Genomic DNA, 20,094 nt, shown 5'->3' on the forward strand with positions numbered 1-20,094 from the left:
TCCTTGCAGCAGATGCTGGTCCCGTTTCCATCCTCCTCCTGCTAGATCTGACAGAATTTCCAACACTGGCATCACCAACCTTCCCCTCAGTTGGTTCAAATTCTATCTCTCAGATCACATCGAGTTCATCCTATTAAAATAATTCACCTCTCCGGTTACTCCAATCACCACAGGTGATCCCCATGGCTCTATCCTTGGGCCCCTTCTCTTCATCATCTACATCCTCCCCCTCTGTCACATTTTTTGGAAACACAATATGCATTTTCACTGCTATGTGGATGACACCCAGCTCTACATCTACTCCAAACCTGACTCTACTTTTCCAACTTCTTGTCTTTTTGAAGTAAAATCCTGGTACGCCGCAAATTTCCAATTAATTGCAATAAGACTGAACTTTTCGTTGTTGGCACTAAATCCACTCTTAACAAGCTCGGTAATTTCTCTCTCACCTTCGACAATTCCTCCATATTTCCCTCCCTGGGTGTCATCCTTGACAGCACTCTCTCATTCACTGCCCACATCAATAACGTCACTCGCTCCACTTCCATCTGCATAACATTCGTCGTCTCCGTCCCTCTCTCACTTCTCACTCCACAGCTGTCCTAGTCCATTGTCTCATCCCCTCCAGTATCGATTACTGTAACTCCCTTCTTTCTGGACTACCTCAAAAAACCCTCCGTAAGCTTAAACTGGTTCAAAACTCAGCTGCTCGAATAATAACCCAAACCCCCTCCATTACATCTGTCTTACAGCAGCTTCATTGGTTACCAGTACCTCACCGGATCACTTACAGAATCCTAATTTTAACTTTCAAAGCCCTCCACAACCTTGCCCCTCCGTATCTTTCAGAGCTCCTGACTGTTGCTACTCCCACTCTCTACCTCAGATCCTCTTCCTCCCTTCAACTGGCTGTTCCACGACCACGTCTCATTACCATGGGGGGCATTCAGCAGCACTGCCCCGCAACTCTGGAACTCCCTCCCCTCTGATCTACAAAATATGGAATCACTCTCTCAGTTTTCCAAACATCTCAGAACTCACCTTTTTCGTCGTGCATTCAGCACATCACATTTAAACTGCTGTTTTAACTGTTAACTTATTTTGTGTTTTGTGGAGTTTTATTGTATTTTTATGCTTTTACATATTTTTTGTAATGTGAGGCGACCTTGAGTGTCCAGAAAGGAGCCATATAAATACAATTTATTATTATTATGTATCGCTTTTGCTTGTACTCTTGTTTTTTTTATTTTAATTGCTTGAAAACGACAATTCCAATATCCAAAATAACTTACTGCAGAACTGCATTACAGCATTTCACACTGTTCTTTGCACAAATTGAGATTTGTCCCCTGCATCTATTTGGCAGATTTATAGATCAATATATGGATTATTTTTTAGGTTTATAGCCCTATCCACCATTGAAGTTTAAAAAAAATTTTTTTTTTTTTAAATAAACATTTAAAATTTTTTTTGTATGTGCAACATTTGTGCAGTATTACCTGTATATATTTACACACTTTTCACACTGTTCTTTTCAAACAATCAAGAGCAAACGTCTTTTCATGATACTTTATTATTTTGGAAGAACTATATAGCATTTATTCAACCAACTCACAGCATAAATATACCCTCCTTTACTGTTTACAAGAAGTATTTTTCTCTTAATACACTCCTCTCAGATTAATTGTCAGATTGAGTTGATTTTAAAGTAAAAAAAACTTTTATTTTAAATTTCTGTGATGTTATTGTACAATCTCTTCAGGAAAGCTGGGTAAAAAAGTTTTCTGTTCACCTACTTTCCATCAGCAATACAATATATTTATTATATTTTATACATTTCTATATTACAAGAACATTTCAGGATAAAAGAAAGACTTAAAAGAAAGCACAGTACGAGAATGCATTCTTTCTGATGGGTGACATATTGCTACCTTAAACACTAAACATGTGTGAGTCTTTAAACACTTAAAAATTACAAAAGCAATTTTTAAACCTTGAATAAGAAGTAATTCCTCTATTCATCTCAGATTTATATACAATGTGATTAATAAAAGACCTGAAAATAAATCCAAAAAGAAAGTAAAAGAATTGAACTTAGAAAGTGACTTGTGAGATTTACAACCCTAAATGTTTAATATTTTAGTTTAATATTTAGTCAATTTCTTTTACAAAAAAAAATGCTCAGCTCGATTTAGATTCAAAACACCATCCACAGCTGATACTCTGTGACTCAAGAATGAATCCCCCCAATACTGCCTTTTAAAAAAAAATAAAAGTGTACTGTTTTTTCAAACTGTTAAGAAGTTTAAGAAATTTTCAGCAAGAAATGGAAGAAGGTTTTGTATCTCGAGTTCCTTGGGTCTGCTAGTGCCTGCTTCAGCTGGAGCGGAAGATGCACTCAAATTCATTCAAGACGAACTCCACAATCTGGTTCTGGAAGATCATGTGCATGGCGATGTTGGATGACTCTTTCTCAGGGCGAAGCAGAGTTGGGCCAAACACAATAGCCACGTTCTGAACAGTCATGCGATTGTCCTCACCATACTGAATGAGCCTGTAACAGGTGTACAATAAAAAGGTAGCTTAAATTTCTTCACATAAGGAACTTCAACTTCTAGTTTATACATGCATTATACAAGGTTTATGTAACATTAGACAGCATAGCATTTCCTAAAACACAGCTACTACAAACCATTATTTTAAACAACAAGCAAAGCGATAAAAAAGGCTAAAAAGAAGTCACATTTTCATGACTTTAAAATACATAAAAGTAATTAATGTCCTTGTATAGTTTAAATTCATTTATAGATGATTGTTTTGCACATATTTTGTTTTAAATAATTTTTTATTCTAACACAGTACTAAAAAAATCAAAATACATGTTGGAAGCATGCAAATAGTTAAAAAAAAACAAAGCAAACCTGTGCAAATGCTCAAAAAGCAGTGCCATGGTGTCATGATTAGCTTGAGGAAGTGATTTGACCAGTTCATAAATGCGCGACAGTTTTGCATTATAATCAGAAATCCCTGGAAAAACAGATTTAAGTCACTGATTTGGAAAGTCAGTTAATGACATATATTCTTTATATGCAATACAATAAAAAAAAGTTGACTTTATAGTTTTTAAAAGATTAAACAATTTAAGTAAAATTCTCACTGATGGCAGAGATGAATGCATCAAAGTGGCTGAAAGGGAAAAGTGGTTCGGGAAGCTCTCGGAAGAATAACTTCAGTGCTCCGGTGATGACGTGAACATCTTCCCATTGACCATCTTCCAGGTTAAGCTCCTCTGTTTCAGCATAAAAGAACAGAAAAACATTCAAAAACAACAGGGGTCACTGCTGCACAACCAGAGCTAAAGTATTATTCTCACTTTCAGACTGAAAAAACAAAAACAACTTTACCATGATCAGCCTTACAGCGAAGTTTTTGAATGACAGCAAGGTTTCCACTAACCCTGTACAATCCATCAATGTCTAAACCTGTAACCAGAACATAAAGATATAAGATATCTTGACTCTTTAAAGCCCTTTATATGTGAAACTCAAAATACATTACCCCTCTTTTCCACTGCTTTTATGCATTTTTCCACAAAACTGGGAACTGTTGTCTTTTCAAGTGCACAGAGTGCATCAAGAGGACAGCCAAAGACATTTTCTGCAGCAGATAAAATTTTACATTTAGGAACACTAAAAACTATAGAGACCTAATACAAGACTAAAAAATAGCAACTGTAAGTGATAACAAAACAACTTCTGTACTTCCTGCTATAAATACTAGTGAGTGGAAATATTTTTTATCTGTTTGACTACTAGTTTGACTTATTTGTACTATACTTTTTAGATTTTAATTAAATTGGTAATTCTTTTTAGGACAACAAAAAATGTCTAAAAGAACTCAACTCAAATCGAATTAAACCACTAGCATATTTCATCATTTGCACTTAGGTGTCTGATAGGTTGGAAGTTAAAATCTCTCTTCCAGGAAAAAAAAACGACTATTTTAATGTATCTTTGTTTGATCTTACCTCTGAAATAGCCTTTTTCCTTCACTGCCTCCAACGTAGGACGCTTCATAAGCAATTTCATCAACTTGGTTCGAACCTTTTTGGGGTCCGTCTCCCCTGAAGAGCTGGGTGTATGTGTGACAGGTTGCTTAGGGTCTGCAGAGAGCCACGACAGATGTATTGCAGGACTTGTAGTTCATATATGATACCATTGCTGTCAGGGTACAGATCAATAAAGACACAATTTTCTTTTAAAAGGAAAGAAAAAATATATACTTGCTCAACTTACGTTTTCGTCTGTCTATGGTACTGCTGGGTTTGTCATCTGCAATCTTTTCGTAAATGTCTCCATCCTCCTCTTCAGGATGATTGTCCTGATAATCCTGAGTAACACATTGACAGATCAGAGCATTCACAGTGGGGTTTAGCACAAGAAATATTGTCTTTATTTAAAAGGCCCAGTGAAAAAAAAAGAAGAGATAGCATACTATAAACTTAATAGCATTAAAGCTATATTTGAATTTGAATAGTGTCCTTCCTGAATAATATGCTGGCATGTTGCTATGGTAATTTAGAACCCACTTAAGTGTGCTTTTTATTATTATTATGTAATAATGCAGTTGGGAATACCGCAGGTATGACCAAAGTGTACAATCAAATACATTTAAAGTTTTTAAATATTCATCCATTCATCTTCTAAACCGTTTGTTTCCTTTGGGGGTCACTGGGCTGCCAGAGCCTATCTAACTTGTGGGCGAAGGCTGAGGACACCCTGGATAGGTCCCCAGTCTTTAGCAAGGCCTCACAATCACACACCCATTCACACTCACATTCACACCTAGGGACAATTCAGAGTAAGCAATAAACTTATGAAGCATGTTTTTGGACGAAGGAAGGAAGCCCCGGAGAAAACCAACGCATGCAGGGAAGAATATGCAAACTCTACACAGAAAGGTCCCCCAGCTAGGGCTTTGAACCAGGGGGCCTTCTTGCTGTGAGCCAAGAGCGCTAGCCACTGCGCCACTGTGCAGCCAAGTTTATAAAGTTTAAATCTTTTAATAAAAAACAAAAAATATAAAGCTTGAATAAAATTAGGGTGATTCCAGGTCTTGTTGGCTGATGTCTTTACATGATTTCCATATATCTTTGCCCACCCCACTGCTGATTACACGGATTACATGTGTGCAAATCTTAACCATTGGTGACAACCTTAGATTTATTAATTTCAGATTTTTTAAAAAGCAAACATTTTCCTAAAAATTTTCTTTAAAAAAAATCAATAACAACAACAATTATTTTCCACTGTTTATAATTGTCTTCTAAAAGACAATATTTACATTTTATATTATTTAAACAACAGTTATAAGCAAATACATTAATTTAACAGATTTAAATTCCCATAAAGAATATCTTTGGTGGGTTTTGCAGGAACTTACTAGTTTTCGTATGGCGTCCAGTATGATTTTGTGCCAGTCGTGGATGATACTGTCTGTATCATACTGGATGAGAAACTCCACGCCGTTCTTTCCTTTTAACTAATATTAGAAGAACATATTAATTAAATTAGGCAATTAACTTCTGTATGGAATGAAGAAATTTCATTATGTTTGTTTAAAAATCCTTTAACTCTTTACAGAAAACCAATCTATTGTTTAATGATTAAAGAACATATTTATGGAATGACTAATGCTAAAAAAAACTTACAGCTTGCTTGAGATTAAAGTTTTCACTAAAGGTTGCACTTTACAATGTTTTCCATGTCAACAAAGAAACGCACCTCTAACACATTCTTTTTACTGGATTTGTCCTTTGAGGCCCAACCAATAGTTGCTCCTTTCAGCTCTACTGCAAACTCAGGAACAATCTGATTGGTCTTGTTCTGCAGTACGACAAAGAGAAAAAACTTTAGCTGTTCATGAAACTGACTTGTCCACATTCCAAGAGGCAAGATTCTTAAAACAAAACCTGTAACTGTCCCTGCCAGTATGTTCCCTTAGGGTTTGTCTTCCTGTTTCCACTCACAGAACAGAAGATGTGCTGAAGTTCAATGCTTAATTTTTTATTAATTCAAGCGTAACATGAACAAATTGAACTAAAAGTAACAAAAAAAAAAAGACTTCATCATCTTGAAATATCTCCACTTTTAATGAGTCCCTCCACCTTGAATAGGAAGCAGAAGTCTTACAATATTCCCTGCTGCTGTAGACTTGGGGTCTTTGTGAAACGTCAACACTCCTTCACGGAGAACTGTCCACGTTGGAGTCCAGTTTTTCCTTAACAGGAATAAACAAAATCAGCAACTGAGACCACATCTGCACATAGATTCCAAAAACTGACACTATCATTATAACATTGTAAAAGGATGAAAACAAAACACTTAGAAATTCTGTCTTACCGTACTTTCTTTCCGTTCTCTGAAACTTTTGTTTTGTTGAGAATTCCAGCTTTCTCCAAGTTCTGTATCTAAAGTTTCAACAGAGAAAAACAACTCTTAAAGTCTTTGTAATCTCAGAGGGAGTGATGCTTTATGGCACGGAAGACAAAGCCAAAAGCTTCTCCAGTGAAATGATGCACACATATTGTATGAAAGCAAATAATGCATCCATTGAATCAGATTACATCATCTGAGCACATTTATTTTTGATAGATCAAAATAGATAAAAAGCTTTGTTTCATATATTGGTAAATTTATGTGTGGACATGCTTCAATGATAAAGGTAGTATTTTTCTGACTACTTCCAATAATTTATGGTAATCATTAAAAATAATTAACATTGTTTTTTCCCCCAAACATATTATAAAAACAACAATAGATCCTATTTTACACATAATATATTAACTATACTCAGTCATTTAAATTAGTCTCTATTCAACAGAACGATGAACTGGTTTGAAATGGAGAGAAGCAAAAGCAGAAGCTGGTCCCGGTCTTGGTGCAGCCCCGACAGCCCGCAACACTTGAAGTTTATTTTAATAAGCATGCTATGGAGCATGTACATGTAGTGTAGTAAGTAAACTAATTGAATACTTTTTCAGACTAAATTGTAACATTTTATGTCAACAAAATATAGATAGTATATAAAAAGTAAACTTCAAGCAAACTGCCACACTATTTGTATAGATTAAAGGAATTTGTCTATGAAGACTCTCATTCATCCAAGTTAATTCCATGATAGTAGTAGGTTTAGAGGCTGTCATCTGGACTTGTTTTTTAAAGATAGAAGATGTTTTACCTCTTATCTAAAAGGTTTGGTCAATTCTGAAATCAAAAGGACAAAATTCCTAGCTACAAACAGAGCAATGTTGTGTTCTCTATCCACTGCAAAGAGAACTGCGATGAACAGTTTATAGGAGAAACCAAACAACCTCTACACAAGCGGCTTTAACAACATCACAGAGCCAACTCAAGTGGACCTGAGTCTGCAGTGGACCTCCACCTGAAGGTCACAAACCACTTGTTCGAGGATAGTGAAGTCCGAATTCTAGCCAGAGAGAAAGGATGGTTTGAGCGAGGAGCGAAAGAAGCCGTCTTTGTCAAGAAGGATAAACCTTCTCTTAATAAGAATTGTGGTCTCAGGTTTATTCTTCCATCCATCTATGGCAGTGTTCTGTAACCCAAACAAACCTAACCAGGTTGACCAGGAGATGACCAGGTTGGGGAGGGAGTCACTGGCTCCCCAACCCCCAGCTGAGGACAAAGGACTATTAACAACCCGAAACCATGTAGAATAAGTTGACAACACCATCCAGTCTGACTCCTCCCCCATGACTGCATATACCAGTTTTTACCAGCAATTTCAGAATTGACAAAGCCTTTGGATAAGAGGTGAAGCGTCTTCTATCTTTAAAAACCAAGTCCAGATGACAGCCCTTAAACCTACTACTATGATAGATTGAAGGGTAACACAATAGGACAGTTGGAGGCTGACTCCACTCTCAGCCTGTGGTCTTGATCTGTGATTGACAGTGACAGTGAGATAAACTTGAGGTAATTAGAGGATTTTTTAAATATTGTCTGTATGAAAATAAGAAAAAAATAATAAGGTTCAGGAGGTCCGAGCAGGCTGCCTGCCCGTCCTACAGCAGCTCTCTGTCTGCCGTTGAGCCAGCTGCCCAGGGGCCAGTTTAGCAAGCTCAGCCATGCTTGGTCATCTTTAAAACACTACTAATGAGCATGGTGAAACTAACATTTCCTCACTGGAAATGATGGATTTCAAAATAGCAAAGAAGGTGCATTTGCATATGAGGGATGAAGTGAGCGTCTTTCTGACACCTTCTACCCATCACAGATAGACTATGATGAAGCAAAGATCAACACTTAAACTTACAAACCCACATTATAGCGCAGCCACCTCGAGGTCAGATAATAGCGATTTCTCCACAATCTAAAATAAACAGCCTTCAAAAGGGGGAAACGGAAAACCACTGAGATTGCTGACTTTGAATTGAAACTGAGTTTGAAACAGGTGTGAATTAAATTTAAAGGATCCACAATCACAGAGTTAGCCTTGTGAGAACACGTTTCTCCTTACATCATGTTGTGTCTCTGAAGAGTTTTCCGTACTGGTACCATTGCTACTGTTGTCTGACATATTCCTCTTGTGAGCTGGGACAAATCTCTGAAAAACAAACCAAATGAGAACTGTTTTAATTGGTTATTTTTGTTTGTAAAGGTTGCACCCGACATTTCTACCTACTAACTTTAAATTGTTTAGCAAAGGAAAGGACAAGCCCTTATTTGTATCCAGGGACACCCAGATGTTTGTGTGCGTGTTGCCTCTCCCTCCTCATCTCTGCCCTTGGGCTGTCTGTGTCGGGCACAGATCCACGTACTTGATTTGCATAGCTAAATAAGAGTTAAGCCTTCAGTTCTGTTCGTTGACAAACAGTCTAACCTTCGCTTACTGACTAGCATGACTAAGACTTTCAATTTAAACTACCACACCCTGTAAAACACACTTTGCTGTAAAACTTTGTGTGTTTTACAGCCCTAATGCATGTGCTGTGCACACACATCTGAGTGAGTGAGTGTGCATGTACCCCATCGTCCTGGCCAGTGCTGAACTGAGAAGGTCCCATTGTGTGCCTCCAGTTTCTGATAACTGACACATTCTCTCCCACAACACCATTCTCCTCCCTGGATTTGTAGGGAGCTACAGGGGCCTGGAAGAGCCAAAACAATTGATAACACAGCGTAAGCTTAATCTGATGTTATGTACACACCATGCATGTGATACCCATTTAAGAATGCGCATAACGAGAATTCTTGAACGTGCTTTTAGCATATGGTGTTCACACTGGACTGTTGCTACCCAACATGTACCTAAAGTTGGAAGAGGCTTGGTGCGAAATGTCAAAGTCTTGCATATCTCACTCCAGGCTTTTTCTTACACAGCTCTATTCTGATATATGAAAAACTTTGTCTCCAATAATTCCGGCCGTGCATAATCCACCATTATTAATTTCTCCATCATGATCAATTTTCAAACGGTTGGTACTTCCACGAATTATGAAGGACGCCACCAATTAAACCACTACCAAATCCAAATCCCTGATTGGTCAAAGTTCAACTGGTTTAACTCGCAATGCATGATCATAGAGCCTGAAAACTGACTTAAATACTTGCGTAGCAACTTAGAAACCAGAGTTTTGAATGCAGAAGCCCGAAAAGTGCATTTACGTCCATATACAGTCTTTTCATTGCAAGTGGCCGTTTTAACACACTTTCCAAACCTGGTGTGAACATAGCATGAAACATTTAAAAGGCCAAATAAACACTTCCTTTGGGATAAAGATATCTTTATAAAGTGAAAGTGAGACATCTACCTCTGGCAGGTTCCACTGGGACCTGGAGCCATCTCTCAGGTAGTAGTAGGTCTGCCCTTGCTCATCCATAGATTTGATCCACTGTTAGCAGAAAATAAATAAACATTATTTACTAGTGTTCCTGGTTTCAAACTTCTTTTACTAAATTTGTAGAATACAGAATTTAAATTTAGTGCATATTCTGATTGCAACACAATAATTGTGTAGATGTAAAAGTAAAAAGATCTTGGGACATTTGGGAAGTTTGTTAAAAACCATAAAGTAGCAAAAACTGAAATGTGCAGTTTTTATTTAATATTTCAGATGTGTCAAATTTGACATTGAAAATTGTCCATTTTTGGTGTACAGATATGGACTTTCACAGTCTGGTGACCCATTTTCCTTGCTCTTTAAAACCCGTGTACTGACCTACTTCTATTTACGAATATTTACATCCTTCGCTTTGGGAAAAAAAACACCAGCGATCACAAAGAGCCATTGTGAAAAATCTCCGAAGTTGATCCCGGGGACGGAATTTTGTTTGCATTTATTTGAATTTAGTCTAATAAGCTGGCAGATGGAAATGTTTGTGTGTTTGTTTCTTCTTGTGCTACCCAGCCAGTTTTCTGGTTATTTGTGATTCATGTGTCACCTTCTCTTCTGTTTTTTGTTTTTTTCAAACATTTAGTCTTCAAAAAATTCCCAATGTTCAAGTCATTTTCCAAGCAAACAATATACTTCTTCAATTTCAAATTCTCAGGTAGTAAAAACTTTTTTAATTTGTTATTTTTACATTGTCCTGAGAATAAAGCCTTTCATAAAATCATTCGCATAGTGGCCACACCCATTAAAAACATAATACACAGGATTATAGATTCTAAAAAAACATTGTTTAAACAAAGCAAAAACAAAAGATTTATAAAGTAGACTTCATCTGCTTTTGAACAAATCTTTTATGCAAGAATATGTTGACATTTATTTCTTTAACTTTATGACAGTTGATTAAGCTGTATTTTTCTGGATTGTCTGTACCTGGTCTGAAGAGTTTTCAGTCGTAAACACCCAAGTCCCATTGGGCTCAACTGTGAGGTTCCATCCAGGCGGAGTGCTGCGGTCCAGGTTGGCCCGGGGGATGTTGGGCCGGGTCACATGGCTGAAGGAGAACTCGTTGGAAAAGCTGGGGATTTCGGTGGCAAGGTGTTCCTCTGAACTGTCTGGATTATCGTCAGTTGGGTAATCCTCAGGGGGATAGTCCTCCACAGGTAATGGAGGCTGAGGATAAACACAGAAGAATCCATGTAAATAGAATGAATTGGGGCCTGAACAGAAAAACCCAAGTTTTTCCCCCCAGAACAAATAACAGTAATTACTGAACGCCCATGCACTGATATTGCACATCCCACTCAATGACACAGACTCTGTCCCCTTGTAGAAAACTAGAGTTTTTACTTGTTACTGCTCTTTATTCTTTATTCTATCCTTTTCTTTTTTTCTTTATTTCTATACATTTACCTCTACCCCTTTCTATTTATAAATTGCATAGCTGCACACTGTGACGTCTTGTTTTTGCACAATTGATGCCTTCAGTTTGTCCTGAGCTATTTACAATTGTAATGACAACAAATGATTCTGATTATTACTCTATTTCTCAGTGTATTTAATGCAGTTTGACAGGCAAAGGCCGGAGATCATGTGAAAATTGATCAAAATAAGCTGAATTCTTAAGCCATGCACAAAAACTGCAAACTATATTGGGCAGCACTTTAATTAATTTAATGATTGAATTTTTTTTTTCTAAAACACAAAATAATATAGTTAAATAAACGCGCTAAACAAAAAGTGATAAAAGTGCCAGAAAAAGGAGTGGGTTGAAGAAGCATCTTAATAATCCACACCCCCAATATTACTATATTTTACTATATTTTATACGAACATTTTTACACATTAAATATATAAAAATTATATACGTAAGCAAAAATAAAATGTGCAGAAGATTGTGAGTTTTTGAACCAGATTTAAAAGTGTATTTCATTGAGATTTAACCAAAAAAATGTTTTAATCTCCAAGAAGAAGAATCAGGCAGTGGCTAAAGACTGTTTGCTTTCCAGAAAAGATGCAACAGTTGAGTCAGTTTATAAAAGACTGAACTGCTTTGGGTTTTGAATTCAAACCACTTCCAGGAGGCTTTTAGTTTGTGGAGAAGCTAACCTTTTTAACACCTTTTTACTTCCTTATTGGACCCTTTCGAGAATATTCTTGTATCACGTCGTATCCGTAAACAACATAAGCTGAATCATTTTACACACTAATCTAGATGTGACGTTTGATGACTTTTATTAACATGTGCATCTCAATATGACCTTAAGAGCCTTTCTCCTTTATTGGGCCAATAAAGAAGAAAACTGGGTCATTGGATGTTTGAGATGTGAGAAAATACTGTTTGTGAATCAATGGCGTCATTTGGGGATCTATCTTATCAATTCTCCATAAAAGTAGTTTCCAGTACAAACGTATTTTTCCCAGAAGGCTTGGATGCTGCATAATACTCCTGAAGTTTTCTATGTATTTTTTATTTAAGGTAATTTACTGAGCATTACACTCAGAATTGTTCTGCATAGGGGGGAGTTTTGATCTTTACTAATGAAAGTCAGTTTGCTATCTTGGAGCAAGGGATTTAATTTCATTAAAAACTGACAGCATTTGCAGTGTTCCCCTGGGTGCAGCTAAAACTAGAAACAGAAAAGAGCTAAGTAGAGCAGCAGGGCTGTCTTTACCAGTCCATCGTCAGGAAACCTGTGCAGGGAATCCATCAGAGGGGGGTAGGGGCTCTGTTGTTCTGGAGGCTCCCAGGACGTCTCCCCAGACATCAGGTTGTAGAAGTATGGCCGACCACTGCTTTCATCCACCAACTGTTCCCAATCTGAAGTCCACCCAGAGGGCAGGGGCGAGGACAAAGAACTGCCAGGAGAACGTGGAAGCGATGGAGGCTGGAGTTCCTCAGAGGAGAGCTGTTGAGCGTCTGTAGGGGAGTCTAAAAAGGGGCTGTCCCAGGTCGTGCGCCCTGTGGCAGTGTGATAGTAGTACTCCTGTCCACTCTCTTGGTCAACATGCACCTCCCATTCGTTGAGGTGGGACAGAGAGCAGAGAGAGGAAACCAAAGGCGGAGACTCCGTAATACTTTTGCGAAGTTGTGCTACGTTCACATACACTCCCGTCTGAGGATTGTCATTCTGTATCTGCGGAGAGACAAGAAACACACTATATTACTAAAAGTATTCCCTCAACCATCCAAATGATCAGAAACAGGTTTCCTAATCACTTGGCCTGCCACAGGTGTACAACATCAAGCACTCAGGCATGCAGACTGTTTTTACAAACATTTGTGGAAAAAATGGGCCGCTCTCAGGACCTCAGTGAATTCCAGCGTGGAACTGTCAAAGGATACCACCTCTGCAACAACTCCAGTGGTGAAATTTCCTCACTCCTAAATATTCCAGTCAACTGTCAGCTCTATCAGAATAAAATGGAAGACTTGGGAACAACAGCAAATTAGCCACAAAGTAGTAGGCCACATAAACTGACAAAGAGGGTTCAGAAGATGGTGAAGCGCATAGTGCAAAGAGGTCGTAGACTTTCTGCACAGTCCATAACTACAGAGCTCCAAACTTCATGTGACCTTCAGTTTAGCCCAAGTACAGTACACAGAGAGCTTCATGGAATGGGTTTCCATAGGCGGGCAACTGCATCCAAGCCACAAATCACCAAGTGCAATACAAAGCATGGGATGCAGTGGTGTAAAGAACGCCAATCAACTCTAGAGAAGTAGAGACACATTCTCTGGAATGATGAATCACATGTTTCCATCTGGCAATCTGATGGACGAGTTTGGAGGTTGCCAGGAGAACGGTACATTTCAGACTGCATTGAGTGTGAAATTTGGTGGAGGATGAATTAGGATGTGGGCCTGTTTTTAAGAACTTGGGCTTGGCCCCCTAAAACTAGTGAAAGAAACTTTGAATGCTTCAGGATACCAAAACATTTTGGACAATGCTCCCAACCACGGTTTGGAGTGGGCTGCTTCTGTGCAAAAAGCAAGGTCAGTAAAGACATGGATGACAGAGTCTGGTGTGGATGGACTTTACTGGCCTGCACAGAGTCCTGACCTGAATCCCATAAAACACCTTTGGTAGGAATTAGAGCGGAGATTGAGAGCCAGGCTTTCTCCACCAACATCAGTGTGTGAACTCACCAATGTGTTTTTGGAAAAATGGTCCAAAATTCCTAGAAGCACGCTCCTCAACCTTGTGGACAGCCTTCCCAGAAGAGTGGATACATATTGAACTCTAGATCAATGTATGGTTTAATGAAATAGAGTGAAATTCAAAATGACACTACAGAAGCATAAGTATTATTTGTCAGAATGAAATTCAAAATGACACTACAGAAGTATAAGTATTATCTGTCAGCTTTAAATATCTATTACCACTAGAACAGTACAGGAAATAGCTAAAAAAAAAAAACAACAACCACATACCCACTGGGTGTACTGCAACAGACAAACAACTTTCTTGGTTTTCAAAGCACCAGTCCACCACTTTTAACCCAGAAATTAAGCGCAAAATTAATTTCCTCTGTGAAGCATGCATCTCTTAAAACACCTAAAGTGTGTGCTGTTGAGAACTGGATTAAGATTAAAAAATAGAACCAACATGTGAACACCTGATCACAGGTCAGCTGCAGATGACTACAGAAAGGGTTTAAAAGTCACTGGAACAGTAATGCATTAACTCAGGCCTCATTGTCTCCAACACTGTCAACACTCCAAGAATAAAATGAAGCCAACCGATGTTTCAAAGCTTCCAAAATCTTCTGTTTTTTTCAGCTGATGAACACTGCATGGGTCAAACTAGGGTTAGGCAAGACAGAAACACGACATGCAAAACAGACTTGGTCATCACAACTAATTTGTTTAAAGTATTCCAATAAGAGTAAGCACAAAGAAAGGATACCTCTGTCCCCAGACACATGCTAAAGCCAGTGCAGGTACAGAAATGTCACAACTACAGACAAACACTTTCCCCTCAAGTGATGTTTTCTCACCTGTTCTCCACCAAGGCGCCTAATCCTGCTGGGGTTTATGTCCCTGCATAGACTGGTATTTGCGTTCGTTGTCATGGTGGAGCAAATAAAACTGTGGGCTTTTTCAGACTCAACTTTAACCACGTCCTATCTGACAGTGTACGCCTCATGGTCTATATTTAACGAGATCTACTTGTGTGTAGGCTGTATCTGCTCATCACTGACAAAAATAAGCAAACTTGTTGCAGAGGTTGACTCGTGCTGGTTTGCAGCGCCTTCCGTCCGTGAAACCCGGGTTCGACTCCGGGCTGCTCCCTGTTCCCTTCTCTACCTCTGCCGGTTCCAAGCCCGGTTTGAGAAGGTTGCGTCAGGAAGGGCATCCGGCGTAAAACATTGCCAAATTTACCATGCGACTCGTTCGCTGTGGCGACCCCTGATGGGAGAAGCCGAAAGTGGAAGTTGCAGAGGTTGACATGCAGATGCAAAAACAGAATCAACCATAAAACTTTCATATAGTTAAAGACATAAATGTTAAAACATTTTCTTTTTCGAGCAAGTTACAATCTTCAAAAAATACAAAACCACTTCTTTTAAAGTGACAAAAAAATGAACAAAATGTTAACTAAAATAAGTTAAAATGTTATCAATAATAAACAAAGCAAGCACTGACATACGCTGAAAAAAAGCTGTGCAGAGATGAGGAAGTCTCTTCTCCAAAACAACTAGTTTCAAACAAAGCTACTGTTTACAGCTGCACATGGGGAGAATCATTTGAACTTTTTACAGTTAGAGCATGACCAGCAAAGTCATGGGTAAATATATAACTGTTTAGTGGTTGCAAACACACTTTTTTTATATGGAGAGAAAAAAGTCAATCTTGTGGAAACTCAAAACTGCAAAGCACGGGGGTGACTGCACCATGGTATGGAAAAGCTTCGCTTTTAAAAGATTTTTGAAGCACTTAAAAGAACAACCAGAATTTTGTATTTTATATATTTAAGAATGTGTTAGATTACTTCAATTTTTAAAATGCATGTTCATAATAAATGTTTTTCTTTCTTCAAACTAAATGAAAACAGTAAAAGGTCTTGCATTACAATCCTTACGAGTTAAAGGACCTATATATCATGTTTTTCTTAAACCTTTCAGAGTAAACTATTTCCACATATATGATCATATATTTCCCAATGTTTTGGCACAGTAAAGAACAAATGATTTATGAAATGTAAGTTACTTTAATTAACTCTTTTCCTACTCAGAAGTAAGATGCCTCAATCTCTGAGGCACCACCTTTCTCTGCTTGTGGGTGCCGCCCATTTCATGACATTTCATCATGACACTTTTGCAAAGATGGAAGTGCATACTGCCTTATTTAGCTTAAAAACGAAAAGAAATTATTTAGCATGATATAGGCCCTTTGAATAATGAACTTTCTACCAGATTTTATTTGGCTGTTCAGCTGTTGATTGTAATTCATTTTAAAAATACAAGATTTAATGTGGATAAAATAATTTAATAAAATTAAATATTTATTGTCTCAAAAGTTCAAATCTTATGAGGCTGTTTTAGCCTTAAAGCAATGAAGGAGAACTTTATGGTTGGCGGGAATGTAAAAAACAGGATGTTTTTTCTTACCATGTTTTCTGCAAGGGAACTGTTAGCCAGCAAAAAAACAACAACAAACAACTCAGATTCAACTTGTGATTTGCTGTTGTGCTTAACGCCGTTTGAAATAGAATAGATCATAGAACATCTTTGTTTTTCTCGCCTGAACTGGCTCCAAACTGTAGTGCTGAATAGCACCAATATTGCTCACCATTTTTGTTCCATCGCTAAGGTTAGGTTGAGGTTGTGAGGGGCTGTAAGCTAGTGGGAGAGCGTGCAAATGGATGGATGGTGGGTGGGAAGTGGGGGCGGGCTTACTCTGCTTCATCATTCCCACCCAAAACTCAGAGGCAAATTTCTAACGAGGTACTGCAGTTCTGCAAAAACTGTCATAGAAAACGACACAGGTTCTAAATTTTGCAATAATGGCATAATCATAATTAAAAGAGCATTGGGAATGCCTTTATGATAGAGGGTGGTTGGAGTGGAATTAAAAACTCCTTAATTCACGTCTAAAAATGTACATTTTTATATTTACTTGGTTGTCTTAACAACTTGAGTGGTAAAATTTCAGGTCCAAACTGGAAGTGAATGGTTCGATTTTGAAAATATTGCCTCACTGCTGCTGAGTTTCAAAAACCCAAAACATCAGGAAATGGTGTAATGTCTAAGCAAACCCATTTGAACTTCAGCAGGATATCACGACTTTGAGTTAGTTTCACAAGAAGCATCGTCATTTTTATCTCAAAGCAGTAACATCCATGTAGTAGAAATTTAAATGGCCAAACATGTTAAGAGACGTCTGTGAGCTTGATCATAGTTTGGAGTCTCCAAGGGCCTATGGACAGTTTATTTGCTATTCTATTTTTTGCAGTTGCCTCCACTGAAAGAATTGGACATTTCAAAACTCTGTTATTAACCTTTTGGCATATCGGGGGTCTCCACAGCGAATCGGCTTTCACTGACTCGCACAAGTGGTTTGGCAGAGATTTTTGCACCGGATGCTCTTCCTGACACAACCCTGCAATTTATCTGGGCTGGGGACCGGCACAGGGGGACCCAGACCTGGCCCCCTTTGCGGCTACAGACATTTCAAAACTCTATGGTAGGATTTGCTTAAACGTTTTTCTTAAAAAAACGGTGTACATGATATCCAAATTGATTTTTTTAATGTTTAAAGCAGTGAATAAGAATAGAAACTAATTAAAAACGTTTCTTTTTTGAACACAAGTGACCATGAAATGTCAAGTCCATGTATTTTTATCCATCTGTTTCACTTCATTACATAACTGGCTCAAACATATACAGAAGGTTACTGTTGACTGGCAGTCAGCTGACCTCCAAACAGATTGATTTGAAACAGCACACATCCAACAGCTGCACATTGACAGACAAGAAAATGAAAGAGCCACCTCATTGATCTCTGACATGGGAATGCCTCCATCCTGCAGGACACACAACACTGTACATGAAAAACCACAAACCCCAGGTAGAAATTAAATGCAGTTTTGCATTGTACACTTTTTCTCTTCTACGTGATAAGTGAAAATTCTCATTTCCTGAAAGCTGATAAAACAATGTTCTTCTTTATATCTGTGCATAATGTAACATTTTTTTAAATTAATTATCAAAATATGATTTTCAACCAGTCTAATAAATTGTTTTTACATCAATTGATCTCCAAAATACAAAATAATTTAAGCTTTCACAAAAAAATGCTTTTATTGTCTGACATTCAGCTGAAACCTATATGAAACTTCTGTGTTCCTGAAAACAGACCGACATATTTGATGCTTTATAACACAACATAAATTCAAAGCTCAAGCCATAAAACTCAACATACTTAGCAGACAGAAGTTTGAGAATGTCTGAACTTCTTTCAAAACAAAACAAAAAACAGGGTGCCATCAGTTTACTGTACTCAGGAAATAAAAACAGGAAGCTACATAGCATCAATATATTTGAATATCCGAAGGAAACAATGATATCTTTGAATTGTAAATAGTTTAAATAACTGCTGATTTGTTAAACAGAGTGATGACCCTACCTGTGCGTTTACTGGCAGGGCCAAGCCCTGGTCGGCCCGATGATCTGACCAAATTTTGGAGTACATATCCACCATGTTTATGTTCTCCAGTGCTGAGAATCCATTTATCAAGATGTAGCAAAAGACACAGAACTGTGCAACTTATCCATACGTCCTAATTCCACATGAGTGAATGACAGAAGAGCTCATCCTCCTGCAATGACAGCTGTGGCAGCCCAAATAGAAAAAAGAACTCCGAGCTGTTACTAAAGCGTCGGAAAGGAACTGTGTGTGGATTGGGTGAGATACGTGTGAGGGTGTCAACGCCTCTGTGTGCTTATGCATGGATTCCTGTGCACAGGAGGAGGGTAGAGGGGTAACCGTCTGCATGAACCAAGAGCAACCAAGCAGTGAAGAATAGACAGAAAAAAAGGGGGTTGAGCAGAAATAACAATTCGATCTCTACAGCTCCTTTAACCTACTTCCTGACAGCACACCCATATGATAAAAAGGGAAATGGAAACAAACCTTTAAAGAAACAAATACAAATATAGAAAAGGGGAAAAAAATAAAGCTGCAAAGGTGTTTAGTGGGTGGGATTGAATATTCCTTTATTATTCAGAGATAATTAAAAACAATTCATAACCCAACACAGAAAAGCTGTTTTTCTTTCACCGACTGATGATTAAACTGCAGCCTAGAAGTAACAGCTTTAAACAGGAAGCTGTACTTTTTTTTTCTTTAGTTCAGTTGTTCGGTAAACACTTCCTTTTACAACCAACCTGTTTGTGGTTGGTTTTATAGAGGTTTTTGAGCTTGGGTAGAATGGCATTACAACCTTGAGGCAGCAGGACATTTGCTTGCATGTTTGGTATGCACTGTGGATGGCAAGAAGCAATCCCTACAAGTGGATTCAAACAAACACCTTTATAGTCAAAATTGATTTAAGGCAGAAAATTACATTTGGATTAACTAAGTGACATTTTCTTTGAGCATGTTTGAAAATCCATCTTCAAAAACAGAGAACTCTGTTCTCTGCAATGCATGAAGCAGCAATCTTCTTGATTGCTTAACCACATAAGCGCTTGTCGAATAAAACAATAGACGACCAAATTGGGGCCCAAATCACGCCACAAAGAACACAGTTGAGCCATTGAATTAAACTGGCTCCTCTCCCTCTTACATCACTCTCATCATTGTGTGGAATTCTGGACGACTCCAGAGTTTTCCCATGCAGCCACCATCAGCTTGTCTTCTTCTTATCTCTGCTCTGTCAAGTCTGCATGCCTGTGTGTGTGTTTGTGTGTGAAACCAGCTGATTTTGCTTGCTCATTGTAGAAGGCTCCGACCCCTTCTTAGTATTTTAAGTAGGAGGAGAGGCAATTATTTAGTGCCAGTTGTTAAGTGACTCTTTTTGCAGATTTTTAACAATTCATTACAATAGCAAGATGTTCATCATCACCATGGCAACAAAAGGGGAGGGAAACAAGCACAAGATGGCAATTAAAGTCATAACGTTCGTGTTTCTAACATAGTAGAAACAAAATGTCATTCTTGTAATGAGGGGTTTTAT

General features: G+C 38.0%; 1 protein-coding gene across 2 annotated transcripts in view; it reads right to left on the reverse strand.

Moving 5' to 3' along the window:
• Positions 1 to 1,555: 1,555 nt before the first annotated feature.
• LOC101169742 (rho GTPase-activating protein 15) overlaps positions 1,556 to 20,094 on the reverse strand; it is a 30,599-nt gene continuing 12,060 nt past the window's right edge. Inside the window, exons 1-17 of one of the 2 annotated variants that reach the window (XM_011488364.3) lie at positions 18,543 to 18,862; positions 12,586 to 13,047; positions 10,844 to 11,083; positions 9,833 to 9,913; positions 9,047 to 9,169; positions 8,539 to 8,625; positions 6,402 to 6,469; positions 6,192 to 6,279; positions 5,784 to 5,885; positions 5,443 to 5,541; positions 4,296 to 4,389; positions 4,028 to 4,162; positions 3,559 to 3,657; positions 3,405 to 3,482; positions 3,158 to 3,289; positions 2,922 to 3,027; positions 1,556 to 2,554 (exon numbers count right to left, since the gene is read on the reverse strand). In XM_011488364.3, coding sequence (XP_011486666.1) covers positions 2,377 to 2,554; positions 2,922 to 3,027; positions 3,158 to 3,289; positions 3,405 to 3,482; positions 3,559 to 3,657; positions 4,028 to 4,162; positions 4,296 to 4,389; positions 5,443 to 5,541; positions 5,784 to 5,885; positions 6,192 to 6,279; positions 6,402 to 6,469; positions 8,539 to 8,625; positions 9,047 to 9,169; positions 9,833 to 9,913; positions 10,844 to 11,083; positions 12,586 to 13,047; positions 18,543 to 18,617 — 2,247 coding nt within the window. In that variant the 5' untranslated portion in view covers positions 18,618 to 18,862 and the 3' untranslated portion in view covers positions 1,556 to 2,376. Of the gene's footprint in view, positions 2,555 to 2,921; positions 3,028 to 3,157; positions 3,290 to 3,404; positions 3,483 to 3,558; positions 3,658 to 4,027; positions 4,163 to 4,295; positions 4,390 to 5,442; positions 5,542 to 5,783; positions 5,886 to 6,191; positions 6,280 to 6,401; positions 6,470 to 8,538; positions 8,626 to 9,046; positions 9,170 to 9,832; positions 9,914 to 10,843; positions 11,084 to 12,585; positions 13,048 to 18,542; positions 18,863 to 20,094 lie in introns of those variants that run through there. The other variant, XM_011488362.3, reaches the window with a different exon arrangement.

The sequence above is a fragment of the Oryzias latipes genome, chromosome 19 (assembly GCF_002234675.1).
Source record: "Oryzias latipes chromosome 19, ASM223467v1".
NCBI lineage: Eukaryota > Metazoa > Chordata > Actinopteri > Beloniformes > Adrianichthyidae > Oryzias > Oryzias latipes.